Genomic DNA, 15,085 nt, shown 5'->3' with positions numbered 1-15,085 from the left:
GGCTGCAGCAGTTATGATGTATGTGTGCCCTGGGTGTGGTGGAAGCAAGCTGAGCAGTGACGAGCAAAATTGGCTTGTGGATTTAATTGTCAATTGCATTTGCTGTAGAAACAACCTAGTGATAAAAATGCACTGTTGGGTTGGTTTTATTTTTCATTTTCTGTGCACAGAAAGTGGTAGTGAACTATGCAAACTATGTTTTAGAAAGCACCATGAACATCTGTGGAGCTTTGTAAGTTATGATAATAGTAAATGAATAAGCTAAGTTTCCAAAAGAGAAAAATGGATATTTCTTTGGGCTTATTCACATTGTAAAAAACACTTGGATATACTTTTATTTTACAGTATTCTTGTGACCAATCAATGTTTTAACCAAGTTCTAGAACAAGAGTAAGGACTGTTAGCCATGATTTAACTAAAACTTTGGACAAGTCCTGAGTACACCACAAAACTGTGATGGGGCTACTGTGTTATAAGTGTGTTCCCTGACACTTGTTTTTACAGTTTAGAGGTAGGCCCTTAGTGTATTTAAATTAATGTTGGCCATTTAGGTGGTAATATCTGTAATAAATGCTATTACAAAGCTGATGACTTTGTTAGCACTGGAGCAAAGTGGAGACATTTCAAAGGAGATGTGCTCTGTAATGACTTCATTTCTTCTGTTCCATACACACATGAAAACAAAAAAAAATCATAATGCAACATTATAACTGAATTTAAATGTATGAAAGATAGAAAATGTTATGGTTCTCATAACATAATCTGGCCCGATCACACAAAATTACATGGAAACAGAATTGGATCCTTATTACATACATAAATTAAAATTTAAGAGAGAGCCCCAGTTTTTTAAACAAAATTACCATTTTTCCATTCCCTTGTGAAAGTTCTTTCAGTCCAGTGTATATCAGTAGATGGGGATTATAAGGTATTTCCCTATTTTCACCCCAGATGTTTTGACTGATAGCTTTCAAATATTGCTGTATGGGTTTCTATTTTTAGTCATTTATTTCTCCACCAACTTTTTTCAGATTTGGCACAGCATTTGTTCCTAATATGAATTCTCTACACACATTGATAGGTTTTTGTTAGGCCTTCTGCAACTGTTATTGTGAACAGGACTTGCCCCCTACTGAAAAACCTTGAAGTTTTGAGGATGTATGTAATCCCTTGTTCCTGTGAAAATGTGGAATGATATTGAGTACCTTTTTTAAATAACCGGATCAAAGCCCCTTGCAGTCAGTACAAAAACTCCCATTGACTCCAATGGTCTTCAGGTCATGCCCTTTATTTTCAGGTTCTAAATATTAATTGGAAGCAAATGATGATTTTGAGCCAGGCACATTTCTCTAGGAAGTTAACGTTTGTGCTGCAGCTAAGTAGACATAAAGTAACCATTCTTAGACAAATAATATTTCTTCAAGGTGTAGTTTAGCACCACTTTACTGGTGCTAGAGATAAATATGCCAGTGTATGAAGGTAGAATCCTAATAAAGATGCTAATGTAATAGAATAGGTCAGCAATCAGCAGATTTTGATAGGCAAATTATTCGTGAAGGATTTATGATTCTTTATTCTAGCAGGGAATCTGCTTGCAGTTGTTAGTAGTTTTTACTCTTTAGTTGAGGATTCTGTGTAGCAGAAATGTACACTGTACCGCTTCAGAAGCAGTTCTCTCACCATTTGGTTCAGCCTTCTTGTTGATATTCATGTGTTTGAACAATACAATACTCCTGTGGGAATTCTGCACCACTGCACATGCGCAGATTTGATGTCCCCCCACAGATTTCTTTGCTTCCCTGCAGAAAAATGATTTCCTGACAGGGAAGCAAAAGGAAGCCACAAGAGTGATCATGCGACCCTCCCCAACAGTCTGTTTTGCGTGCCCTGGGCAGCCAGTAGAGAGATAAATCACTGTGGGGCAGGAGGCAGGACTGGGGAAGACTGGGCTGGTGGCTCCAACCCAGCGCCGGGCTCAGCTGCTAGTCCCAGCTGGACTGGGGAGGACGGGACTTCCTCTTCCCCCGCACGGCATCCGGGGCCAGGTCTGACTCACCCCCAGATTTCTCTCCCAGCTGCAGGAAGCTCTGCAAACTCCCCCCCCCCACCTCACCCCAACACACTTCCTGCACCCATTGCTTCTCAGGTGCAGGGGGAGGGATTCCTATACAGGGAACGGCTCCCTCATGCATCCAGAACCCCTCATACCCAGACCCTCCTGCTAAGCCTCACCTCCCCTGCACTCAGATTCCCCCCCCCCAACATGAGCGCCACTTCCACTGCACTTGGACCACCCAAGTGAGCCATGTGCACCTGAATCCCCACCCCACCGAGCCCCAACCAGCTACACCTGGATCCCCGCCCCACTCTCCCAGCATCTGAAACCCCCACTGAACCCCCCACACCCAGACCCCCTTGCTGAGCTCTATCACCCACACACCTAGGCCGCCCCCCTCCCCGCCGTTGAGCCCCAGCCACCTTCACCTGGAGCCCCCATGCAAAGTCCCATTAGCATTGCATCCAGAACCCCTCAACAAGCCCCTGTGTATCCAGATCCCCTCTGCACCCAGATCCCCCACTGAGCCACCCACACCCAGATTGCCCCACATAGAATCCTCTCAACCCACACCTGGATCCCCCACATTAAGCCCCTCCAGACTTGGCTCCTGCCTTGCTAAGCCTACCTGCTCACACAGAGAGGCAAGGCCCAAGGGTGTTTCTGGGGCAGGCCATGTCCTTGAACTTTGTCAGGGTGCAGCCTCATGACAGTCCGTGTCCCAGGGAGGGAGCTACACAGTGATCTCCCACCTCTGTGCAGCCCAGTGGCCTGTGCTCCCCAATGCCATGCTGGAGCCTCCACATTTATTTGACAAATAAAATTTGCAGAATTTTGCAGAATTTTAAAATAGTGTGTGTAGAATTTTAAATTTTTTGGCGCAGAGTGCCCTCAGGAGTAAATACAAGGAATAAAGACAACATGTTTGTGGGTACATATGACTGCAAAGACAATTAAGAAACCCGTGAGGTGGCACTCTTTCCTCAAAGTCAATATTGAAACAAAGCTCCAGTGTGATTGCAAGAAGTCCTGCCCTGTTGGAGGTGCTATCTTTGTTATGGAACTGTTGTAAAGCTTGCCGAACTGTTTCCATTACAATCCCTCCTTTTTACATCTTTAGAGCTTTCTGAAACATGGCCTTTTGAACTGACATTTGTCCTGCTTGATTTCTGCCTGACATTTATAAACTTTTTGATTTCTGAGATTCTGGTATTAGTCCAGTTCCTGGTTTTACAGGTGGATGGATGGATGTGAAAAGCAGTACTAATACACATTTAAAAAATTCTTTAAAACATTAATCTTTTTTCTGTAAACATGTGGCTGTAACAGAGCGAAGACGCACTGGCACAGCACCTCCTGCTGGTTATCCAGGAATTAGCTCTTTTCCAGCCCCAGAGCGCCTCCTGCTGGCCGGTGTCTCTCCTGCCTCAGGCCCCATGTCCCTCCCGGATCCCAGTGCCCCTTTACCTCAGGGTTCTGCCCCCACAGTACCCACACACTCTGGGTCTCCCCTCCCAGGGGAACCCTCAACCCTCTAAGCCAGGGGTGGCTAACCTGTGGCTCTGGAGCCACATGCAGCTCTTCAGAAGTTAACATGCAGCTCCTTGTGTAGGCACCGACTCTGGGGCTGGAGCTACAGGCGACAACTTTCCAATGTGCCGGGGGGTGCTCACTGCTCAACCCCTGGCTCTACCCCCACTACACCCCTTCCCACACCCTCCTCTGTGTGTGCTATGCCCTCGCTCCTCCCCCCAGCCTCCTCCATGCCATGAGGCAGCTGATCGGGAAGTGTGGGGAGGGAGGGGGAGGCACTGATAGGCGGGGCTGCCAGTGGGTGGGAGGCAGTGGGAGCGGAGAGCTTATGTGGGGCTGCTGACGTATTACTGTGGCTCTTTGGCAACATACACTGGTAAATTCTGGCTCCTTCTCAGGCTTAAGTTGGCCACCCCTGCTCTGAGTCCACCTTGCCGCAGTGGCTATTGCCAATCATCATCTAGCCCCCTCTCACTAGGGCAGACTGCAGTCTGTAAAGGCCACTCATCATTGGCAAGGGATCAGACCAGCTCCTTCTGTAGCTCTAGTACCTTTCTGGGCCTTTAACAAGGCCTGCAGCCTGGAGGTTTAACCAGGCTGGGGCTCCGCAGCTCCCTTTGCCCTTCCCCAGCACTATGCCACTTCCGGTACCTTACTCCCAGACAACTAGCCCTTCTCGCTCCAGGACTAGAGTGAGACTCCTTCAGCTCTTGGCCCCCAGCCCTCTTATCAGAGCCAGCTGGGCCCTGATTGAGCTGGCCACACCTTTGGTCAGCTGCTCTCACTGCTTTTCCCAGCCACAGCCCTCTCCAGGGTTGCTTTTAACCCCTGCCTACTGGAGTGGGGTATCTGCCCCACTCCAGTACTATATACAGAATACCTGATGGTGAGTTTGAATGTTTTCTGGGCACTCATTTCAGATGACTTGGATAAACCATTCATGACTTCACAATCATATGCAGTGCAATCTTCTGAGACTTATGCAGATACAATTAGGGAAAGACTGCAATATTTTTGTGACAAGTTGTGTTTTTGTTTTTGTTTTGTTTTTTAAAAGAATGGTTACTTTTAAGGGTGCTTAGAGAGTTAGATTGATAGAAGTAGACATAATGCACCCATGATTAATAGGCACAGGTGAAATGGTAAATTATCATCATGTAGTTTTGATTACGTGACCCTGGAGTTAATCATGTGGATATCACCATATATGGGAAAGGTGTGTGCATAGGGCTGGTACAGCTAATAGTAGTTGCTAATAATACTGTCAAATCCAATGTAAAAGGATGTAGTCTAACATTCAGAATATAATAACTTTTTATATTCTAAATACAATGAAGTGTTCTAATTATATTAACCTAATTTGCAGATTTCAGATGATTGGCCAGGCTACAGTTTGGATTTATTCACATATCCACAACACTACTGTGGAGATCTGGAATATGTGCTCATACCGCATGGTATTATTGTTGACAGGTAAGAGTGCTTTGAATATTACTATATAAATATTTAACAATGTTTTGTATACTTGTTATATAGACATAATTGGATACTCACAAACCATTTATATATTAAACTTCATATAAAAGAACTACTCTCAAAGAATATTATGTAGGTTTCAAAGGAAAGTACTTGAAATTTGGGAAATGCCAGATTTCTAGTAGCCCGTGCAGTCTTAATTCTGCCACCTTATGGCTGAAACTCATTGTGTTGAGAGAGATCAAAACTGCAGAAAATTCTTGTAATGAAAATACAACTAAATGTAGTCCATATTTTATATATAAACTGGGGCTTAATAAGTCCCTGTCTGCACTAGAGTTTAAACTCTTACAAAATATTTTACTAAAGTAATCTATATAGTTATGATTTGTGAAATACTTTAACATAATTCATTCCTTTTCACTCTGATCTGTTAAATTATGTTATTACCCTGCCAGTAAAAATGAAGGCTAAACATTTTTTCCTGAAATAGTTTGGATTCTAGTGTAGGGCAAGCCTCAGGGACAAAATGTCAAGGTCTCTTCAAGTTGGAATAATACCTGATGCGAAGTATGCAGTCTTGGACACCAAAGCTGGGGGACGAGATATTTAAAGGATCATTCAGCTTTTATTTCTGTTTCTGTCTATGTGCTTGAAATGTAGAAGTGGCCTAAAGCCACCCATTTCTTTACCAGATCATCAAAATGTTTTGAGTATCTAGCCAAAAAAGTTGTGAAAAGTAGTTTTTGTTTATGTCCACCCAATTACGCAAAACAACAAAAACCCTCTAAGAAGTTTAAAAAAAAAATTAAGAAGGGAAAGGAGAGGGGGTGGGCAATTTATAAACAGAAAGCCAGAAAAAATATATGGGTAGACACAGATCACGAAGTGTTTTCCCTCACTGTCTCTGTGAAAAGCTTTCCCACAGTTTCAGACTTTCCTTTAGAGGAGGTAATGCTGAAGAAGAAGGAGAAAAATGCAATTACCTCACTATTTGTGCTATTTTTACATAAACACAAGAGGAACTTAAATGTATTTGAGATCAGACTAGATGATATAATGGTCCCTTTTTACCTTAAAATCTATGAATATTCACTCTTTTGGTCTATTTTTGGTATACAGATTTTATTCTTTGCATTGCATAGATATGAAACTGAAAGAAACTTTGACCTTTTTAAATTGTAGCTAATTTATTGTTGGCTACAGAAATAAGCAAAATGAAAAGAAATATTGTCCTCTTTGGACTATATTCTTCCCTTACACATGCCGTGCACATATAGTAATTTCCAGTGATTTTTTTTTTTTGTGTGTGTGTGTCTATGCAGAGAAAAATGGACTCCTATGTCACTGTGAACCAGTAAAAAACAGTTTATAGCACAAATGTGGTAGTGAAATCCATATGATATATTACAGAATCATATAATGAATTGCATTTGGCCTACACCTCATTTGCGCTCTGGCCACTAGTCCATCTTTATTGGGACTACACTATAATGCCAAGTAGCTACTGTTTTTGTAAGTGACCTGACAAAAACTTGTTTTTCTTTTCTTGACCAAGTGTAGCATTTTTCCTCAAAATTACACTGGGCTCAGGTACAGAATGGCACTCTTGAATCTTGGATCAATAAGATATTTTCAGATGGGATTACCAAAATATGAGGCACCCAAACTCACTAGTTAGTTTTGAAGATTTAAGCCAAGAACTTTATCCCACATAAAAGCTGGGATCCTACTCATTCTAATATGCCGCATCCTGTTGACAAAGAAGACACATTGTCAATAAGAATACAGATCAGTAAATTATAAGATATTTAAATCCTCAAAGTAATTGGTAAATAACTCTGACTCTTCCTGTCTCTCTTTGTGACCTTGGGCAAGTCACTTAGCTTCTTTGCATCTAAGTTTGTGTTGTCTGCAAAAGGGGGACAATGATTTTACCCTGTGTAAAGTGCTTTGAGATCTCTGACTAACACTATGTGTCGCTTGTAAGTATTTTCATTTATTTTACTAAAATGTGAGTGTAGCTTTTTCTTTAGTCTGTGAGTTTATATAATTTCTGCTGTTTTTCTTCTTGCACTTAAACCATTTACTCTTAGCCGTTTGCGTAACAAAGTGTGTGATCATAGAGAGAGACGTTACATCAGGGATCTCAAACTTAAATCACCACGAGGACCACATGAGGACTAGTACATTGGCCCGAGGGCTGCATCACTGACACCTTTTCATACAAAGATACAAAAGCCCCCTGCTCTGCCCCTTGCCCTGCCCCCACTCCACCCCTTCCATGAGGCCCTGCCCCTGCCCCGCCTCTTCCCACTGCTTCCCCAACTCCGCCCCCTTCCTGCCCCTATTCCAACCCCTTCCCCAAATCCCCGCCTCTTCTCTGCCTCCTCCCCTGAGCGTGCCGCGTCCCTGCTCCTCCCCCCTCCTCCTGGAAAGTCCTAAGCGCTGCCAAACAGCTGTTTGATGGCGGGAAGCACTGGGAGGTAGGCAGAGGAGTGGGCATGCAGCGCACTCAGGAGGGCAGGGGCGGGTGAGGGGTCATATGGCAGGCCACAGGAAATAACTCCGCGGGCCTCATGTGGCCTGCAGGCCGCGTGTTGAGACCCCTGCTTTACATGAATGTGGGATGCTGTGTAAAGCTGGTGACCTAGTTTGCTCAATCACCCGAAAAGTCTCCTTTATAATATTTATTGCAACACATTCTTCCAGTTGTGTAATCCAGGGAATGTGTCTAGTGATAATTCCCAGTCTGTGTTGTTATACACATTTTGAATCTTGTATTGATCAGATTTCTTCTTGTATCTGCCTGTTGTGCAGCTGATCAAAAGCCCACTAACGTCTGTGAGGGAGTTGAATGGGCCATGCTTTAGATCAGGCCATGCATGATTTCTAGATATTTTTGTATAACTCCACTGAAAAACCTATTACATTATAATTATCCTTTATTTCAGGACAGAATGCTTGGCCAAAGGCATCATGCAAGACATTGGAGACAATAACATTGTGGTTCTCTGTGTACTTAAAGGTGGCTACAAGTTTTGTGCTGACCTTGTGGAGCACATTAAGACTCTCAGTAGAAATTCAGAAAGGTCTGTCTCCATGAAAGTTGACTTTGTCAGACTGAAAAGTTACCATGTAAGTCAACAGTTCAATTATATATATTATTTTATAAATTAAATAGTAATTTGATTCCAGTAATAAAATAGAGATTTGTAGATGAAGAATTTAAAAACATTTACAATACATTTTACAAAAAGTATCTGTTTGAAAAATTCCTTTGTTTAAAAAGAAGTTTTCCTTTTGCCCTATAATGCATTAAACATATGAGTATACTAACTTAATAGATAAATATGAGTGATGTATGAGACATCCTAAAGATAATTATTTTTCACTTACGCTGTTTTCATTTCTGCATTCAGAAATTGACTCGAGCATCGAGTCATATAATCTGTCAGTCAGCTGTGGCTTTTTAGAAAATAAACAATTACACATTCTTTCATTTCCCTCCCCCTCCAGTAATTCTAAATCTTTCTTGATTTTTGCTGTTAGTTAAAGAATAGGAAAATTACTGAAATGTTTTACTCAGTGCGTCATAAAAATGGATAGTATATATAATAGCAGTCTATACCACTAGATGATATAGTGCTTTGTTGTAAAATTAAATAGGACATTTGGTCAAGTCCAGTCTTGATGTTAGAGCCCTCATTAACTTGAGAGGGAGTTAAATAATAGTGATCCACTGATTTCAGTATGGTAATACTAGTAAGAGGGTCTATTTGGAGCTACATCCTTTTTGGGGACATAGTATGACTTTCCATTTTTATAAGCTGCATATTTGAATTCCATCCTGCATTTCATTATCTATAGTATGAGCCAAATCCTAGAAATAGTTTACAGCTCAAGTGGCAGAAGCTGCACACTAGAGATCTCACAAGGGGGGTTAGGGTGAAGTAAGAAATACTTTCCCCTTCCATTAAGGAGTGGCAGTAGAACCTCTGTGACCTCTGGGCAGCCTCAGGGTTCAGTAACCCCTCATAATACCTGTGTCTCTTTTCCATGGGGAATTGTTGGTGCATCCACATAGTCACAGATCCAGTGATGTCCCCCCTTTTCTGACCTACCATCCCCATCCTGAACACTTGCTGCAGTAGAACACTGATTCCACTAGGTGACCACCGTCCTAGTGGGGTCAAAATGTGGCCCTCGGACTGTAAGTGGAATTTTTCCACATGAGAACCAATTTGAGACATGAAGCACATGTATAGTGAAAAGATGTTACCATTTTCTGACTATTTAACAGTATGCAGATGAAGTCTGTGAATTAGATAAAGGCAGTGGGGGGGGGAAACTTTCTTATTTGAGGGCACATAGAAATTAAGTGAATTTTCAAGAGGGCTATTTACTTAGTTTACACAAATACTAGATTAATATTGAAGTACTGATTGTTTACATTGATTTTACTTTAGAGGGGCACCTGGTAGTTGTTCTGTTGGGCTGCCCTTCATCATAAGAACATAAGAATAACCATGCTGGGTTAGACCAATGGTTGATCTAGCCCAGTATCCTGTCTTCTGACAGTAGCCAATGACGCGTGCTTTGAAGGGAATGAACAGAACTGGCAATCATCAAGTGATCCATCCCTTGTCATCCACTCCCAATTTGGCAATCAGAGGGTAGGGACACCTGGAGCATGAGGTTGCATTCCTGATCATCTTGGCTAATAGCCACTGATGGACCTATCCTCCATGAACTTACCTGATTCTTTTTTGAACTTCACTATGGTTTTGGCCTTCACAACCTCTCCTGGCAATGAGTTCCACAGGTTGACTGTGCTTTGTGTGAAGTAGTACTTCCTTTCTTTTGTTTTAAACCTGCTGCCTCTTAATTTCATTGGGTGACCCTTGGGTCTTGTGTTATGTGAAGGAGTAAATAACATTTCCTTATTCACTTTCTCCACACTATTCACAATTTTATAGACCTCTATCATATCGCCTCTTAGTCATCTCTTTTCCAAGCTGAAAAGTCCCAGTCCTTTTTAATCTCTCCTCATGCAGAAGCTGTTCCATACCCTCAACAATTTTTTCCCTTCTCTTTACCTTTTCCAATTCTAATATGTCTTTTTTTTTTTTTTTTGAGATGCGATGACCAGAACTGCATGCTGTATTCAATGTGTGGGCATACCATAGCTTTATATAGTGGCATTATGATATTTTCTGTCTTATCTGTCCCTTTCCTAACGGTTCCTAATATTCCGTTAACTTTTTTGGCTGCCGCTGCACATTGAGTGGACATTTTCAGAGAACTTTCTTGAGTGGTAATAGCTAATTTAGATCCCATCATTTTGTATGTATAGTTGGGATTATGTTTTCCAGTTTGCATTATTTCGCATTTAACAACAGTGAATGTCTTCTCCCATTTTGTTGCCCAGTCAGCCAGTTTTGTGATATCCTTTTGTAACTCTTCGCAGTCTGCTTTGGACTCAACTGTCATGAGTAATTTTGTATCATCTGCAAATGTTGCCATATCACTGTTTAACCCTTTTTCCATATCATTTATGAATATGTTGAACAGTACTTGGCCCAGTACAGATCCCTGGAGGACACAACTATTCACTTCAGTGGATTCTGAAAACTGACCATTTATTCCTACCCATTTGTTTCCTGTCTTTTAACCAGTTGCCAATCCATGAAAGGACCTTCCCTCTTCTCTCAGGACAGCTTACTTTGCTTAAGAGCCTCTGGTGAGTGACCTTGTCAAAGGCTTTCTGAAAGTCCAACTGCACTATATTGACTGGATTACCCTTGTCCACATATTTATTGATCCTCTCAAAGAATTCTAATAGATTGGTGAGGCATGATTTTCTTTTATAAAAAGCTGTGTTGACTCTTCACCAACAAATCATATTCATCTATGTGTCAGTTTTGTTCTTTATTATAGTTTCAGCCAATTTGCCCTGTACTGAAGTTAGACTTACTGTCTTGTAATTGCCAGGATTGCTTCTGAAGCCTTTTTAAAAAATTGTTGTCATATTATCTATCCTCCAATCATCTGGTACAGAAGGTGATTTAAATGATAGATTGCTAAAATTATAGATCACCTAAAAAGAATGGCTCAGGTGTCAGAATCTCCCTCACATTCTATGCAGTGAAGAGCAATGCAAAGAATTAGTTCAACTTCTCCCCAACAGCGTTCTCTTCCTGGAGTGCTCCTTCAGCACGTTGATTCTCTAGTACCCCCACTGATTGTTTGGCAGGCTTCCTGCTTCTGATGTACTTAAAAAAAAAAAAAATTTGCTGTTAGTTTTCAAGTCTTTGGCTAGTTGCTCTTCAATTTCTTTTTTGGCCTGCCTAATTATATTTTTACACTTGACTTGCCAGAGTTTATGCTCCTTTCTATTTTCCTCAGTAGGATTTAACCTCCAATGTTTAAAGCTAGCCTTTTTGCCTCTAACCACTTTTTACTTTGTTGTTTAGTCATAGTAGCACTTTTTTGGTCCTCTTACTGTGTTGTTTAATTTGAGAATAGATTTAATTTCAGCCTTTATTATGGTGTTTAAGAAGTTTCCAGTATGAGTTTCCAGTTTCATAAAGTATGAGAATACTCCTATTCTGTACAATATTATCTCTCTCTTCTGTGACCGGCCATATCTGGTTAGCAACATGAACCCAGAGCTAATGAAGGGCCCTGGATGTAAAAACTTCACCTACGACTTCCACATAACAGTTCAGGAGAGGAAGTAAAGAATATTGTATCTATTTGAGACTGCAGTGGAAATGTTGATAGGCAGCACCTTCTCCAGAACAGTGCCCCCTGCACCACTTTCAACTCAGTAATTAACTCTTTGATTGTAAGAGGGTCAAAATTGCAATGTCAGTGTACAGTGCTTGGCACAGTCATGCCCTGATCCTTACTGTTATGTCTGTTCACAACTGCAGTATAAGATATTAAATTGTATTAATGTTTGGGCACTGATTCAATGATTCCTAGGTAAGAGTGCCACCTACTGAATCACCAGTACCACTTCCTACAGTCCTTTTGGGTTTCTGGATATCGCCTGAATGTCTTATATCCAGTTACAAACAATGTTGGATTCTGTAAAATTTGAGATCACAACCCTGCTTGACATAGTTGTATTCAAAATATTTAGGTGAGTGGCTAGCTCTTATTAGCTTGAAAGACCCAGTCTCCTATCTTGGCAGTCATGCATGCAATTCCCAAATCCCCGTATCAGATTGCATATGGACTTCATGACTAGTATCATCACCTTTTTTTGAGTTTATTTACTCCTCACCAGAACTTTAATTACTATCTTAGATATAAAAATCTACTTGACAGAGGGAAAAAAGTCTTTATGCTTAAACAAAATAAGGTCAGTCAGGAATTCATCCCCTTCATCCACTGAGTGCAATAAGGAATATGGTAGCTAGGAGAAAAATCTTTTTTTGTTTCTTAGTATGCATGTCTTTCTCTTACTCACTTTCTCCATTTTATTTGCTGTTTGGATTTTCATTGTTCTCTGGTTGTTTTACTTTCTCTAATTCACGCAGTCTCCACACACTGTTTTTCTCACATAATTAACCCTGCTTCCTTTTAACATTTCTTCATTTACTGTTCCCTGTTTCACTTCTCCTCAAGGGTACCCTGTAGCTGTCACTACACTTTCTTCAGCTGTGTCCTTCTCTCTGCTCAATTGTCCAAATTCAGTAGCCACTTTCAACTCCTGTAAAAACAGGTTGCATTTTGATGAGTTGTCTTGTTCCAACTTCAGCACTAAAAGGTTAGTCAATTCTAGACATTACAGGTGGAAAGGGGTAATTTTTAATTGCATTGCAATTTGGGTTAAGTTTAGAGGAAAGAGCAATAAGGGTGATGTCATGGTGGGCGTCTGCTTTAGACCACCAGACCAGGAGGATGAGTAGACGAGGTTTTCTTCAGACAACTAACAGAAGTTTCCAGATCACAGGCCCTGGCTCTCAAGAGGGACTTCAATCACCCTGACATCTCTCTGGGAGAGCAATACACAGTACACAGACAATCCAGGAAGTTTTTGGAGAGTGTTGGGGACAACTTCCTGGTGCAAGTGCTGGAGGAACCAAGTAGGGGTCGTGCTCCTCTTGACCTGCTGCTCACAAACAGGGAAGAATTGGTAAGGGAAGTAGAAGTGAGTGGCAGCCTGGGCAGCAGTGACCGGGAGATGGTCAAGTTCAGGATCCTGACAAAAGGAAGAAAGGAGAGCAGCAGAATATGGACCCTGGACTTGGGGAATGGATGGGCAGGATCCCCTGGAAGGCTAGTATGAGGAGGAAAGGAGTCCAGGAGAGCTGGCTGTATTTTAAAGAAGACGTATTGAGGGCACAGGAACAACCATCCCGATGTGCAGAAAGAATAGCAAATATAGCAGGTGACCAGCTTGGCTTAACAGAGAAATCTTCGGTGAGCTTAAACACAAAAAGGAAGCTTACAAGAAGTGGAAACTTGGACAGATGACTAGGGAGGAGTATAAAAATATTGCTCAAGCATGCAGGGGTGTAATCAGGAAGGCCAAAGCACAGTTGGAGTTGCAGCTAGCAAGGGATAGGAAAGATAACAAGAAGGGTTTCTACAGGTATGTTAGCAACAAGAAGAAGGTCAGGGAAAGTGTGGGGCCCTTACTGAATGTGGAAGGCAACCTAGTGACCGATGATGTGGAAAAAACTGAAGCACTCAATGCTTTTTTTTTTTTTTTTTTTTTTTTTTCTCCTCGATCTTCACAGACAAGGTCAGCTCCCAGACTGCTGCACTGAGCAGCACAGTATGAGGAGGAGGTGAGCAGTGCTTAGTGGTGAAAGAACAGGTTAAGAACTATTTAGAAAAGCTGGACAAGCACAAGTCCATGGGGCCAGATCTAATGCATCTGAGGATGCTGAGGGAGTTGGCTGAAGTGATTGCAGAGCCATTGGCCATTATTTTTGAAAACTCACGGTGAACGGGGGAGGTCCCAGACGATTGGAAAAAGGCAAATATAGTGCCCATCTTTAGAAAAGGGAAGAAGGAGAATCTGGGGAACTCCAGACTGGTCAGTCTCACCTCAGTTCCTGGAAAAATTGTAGATCAGGTCCTCAAGGAATCCATTTTGAAGCACTTGGAGGAGAGGAAGGTGATCAGGAATAGTCAACATGGATTCACCAAGGGCAGATCATTCCTGCCCAACCTGATTGCCTTCTATGATGAGATAACTGGCTCTGTGGATATGGGGAAAGCTGTGAACATAATATATCTTGACTTTAGCAAAGCTTTTGATATGGTCTCCCACAGTATTGCCAGCAAGTTAAAAAAGTATGGATTGGATGAATGGACTATAAGGTGAATAGAAAGCTGGCTAGATCGTCGGCCTCAACGGGGCGTGATCAACAGCTCAAGGTCTAGTTGGCAGCCGGTATCAAGCGGAGTGCCCCAAGGGTCGGTCCTGGGGCCAGTTTTGTTCAGCATCTTCATTAATGATCTGGATGATGTGATGGATTGCATCCCCAGCAAGTTCACAGGTGACAGTAATATGGGGGGAGAGGTAGATACACTGGAGAGTAGGGATAGGGTCCAGAGTGACCTAGACAAATTGGAGGATTGGGCCAAAAGAAATCTGATGAGGTTCAACAAGGCCAAGTGCAGAGTCCTGCACTTAAGACAGAAAAATCCTATGCACTGCTACAGGCTGGGGACCAACTGGCTAAATGGCAGTTCTGCAGAAAAGGACCTGGGGATTACAGTGGATGAGAAGCTGGCTATGAGTCAGCAGTGTGCCCTTGTTGCCAAAAAGGCTAACAGCGTATTGGGCTGCATTCGTAAGAGCATTGCCAGCAGATCGAGGGAAGTGATTATCCCCTCTATTCGGTATTGGTGAGGCCACAACTGGAGTATTGCTTCTAGTTTTGGGCCCTCCACTACAGAAAGGATGTGGACAAATTAGAGAGAATCCAGCGGAGGGCAATGAAAATAATTAGGGGGCTGGGACACATGACTTATGAGGAGAGGTTGAGGGAA

The 15,085-nt window shown here is 42.1% G+C and overlaps 1 protein-coding gene across 1 annotated transcript in view; it reads left to right on the top strand.

Moving 5' to 3' along the window:
• PRTFDC1 (phosphoribosyl transferase domain containing 1) overlaps window positions 1-15,085 on the top strand; it is a 66,006-nt gene that overhangs the window by 1,064 nt on the left and 49,857 nt on the right. Inside the window, exons 2-3 of the mRNA XM_074946102.1 lie at window positions 4,956-5,062; window positions 8,020-8,203. Of these exons, the coding sequence (XP_074802203.1) occupies window positions 4,956-5,062; window positions 8,020-8,203 (291 nt within the window). The remainder of the gene's footprint in view (window positions 1-4,955; window positions 5,063-8,019; window positions 8,204-15,085) is intronic.

The sequence above is a fragment of the Natator depressus genome, chromosome 2, assembly GCF_965152275.1.
Source record: "Natator depressus isolate rNatDep1 chromosome 2, rNatDep2.hap1, whole genome shotgun sequence".
Classification (NCBI taxonomy): Eukaryota; Metazoa; Chordata; order Testudines; family Cheloniidae; genus Natator; species Natator depressus.
Note: the sequence above shows the minus strand (reverse complement) of the source record. Positions and strands in the feature narration are given on the sequence as shown.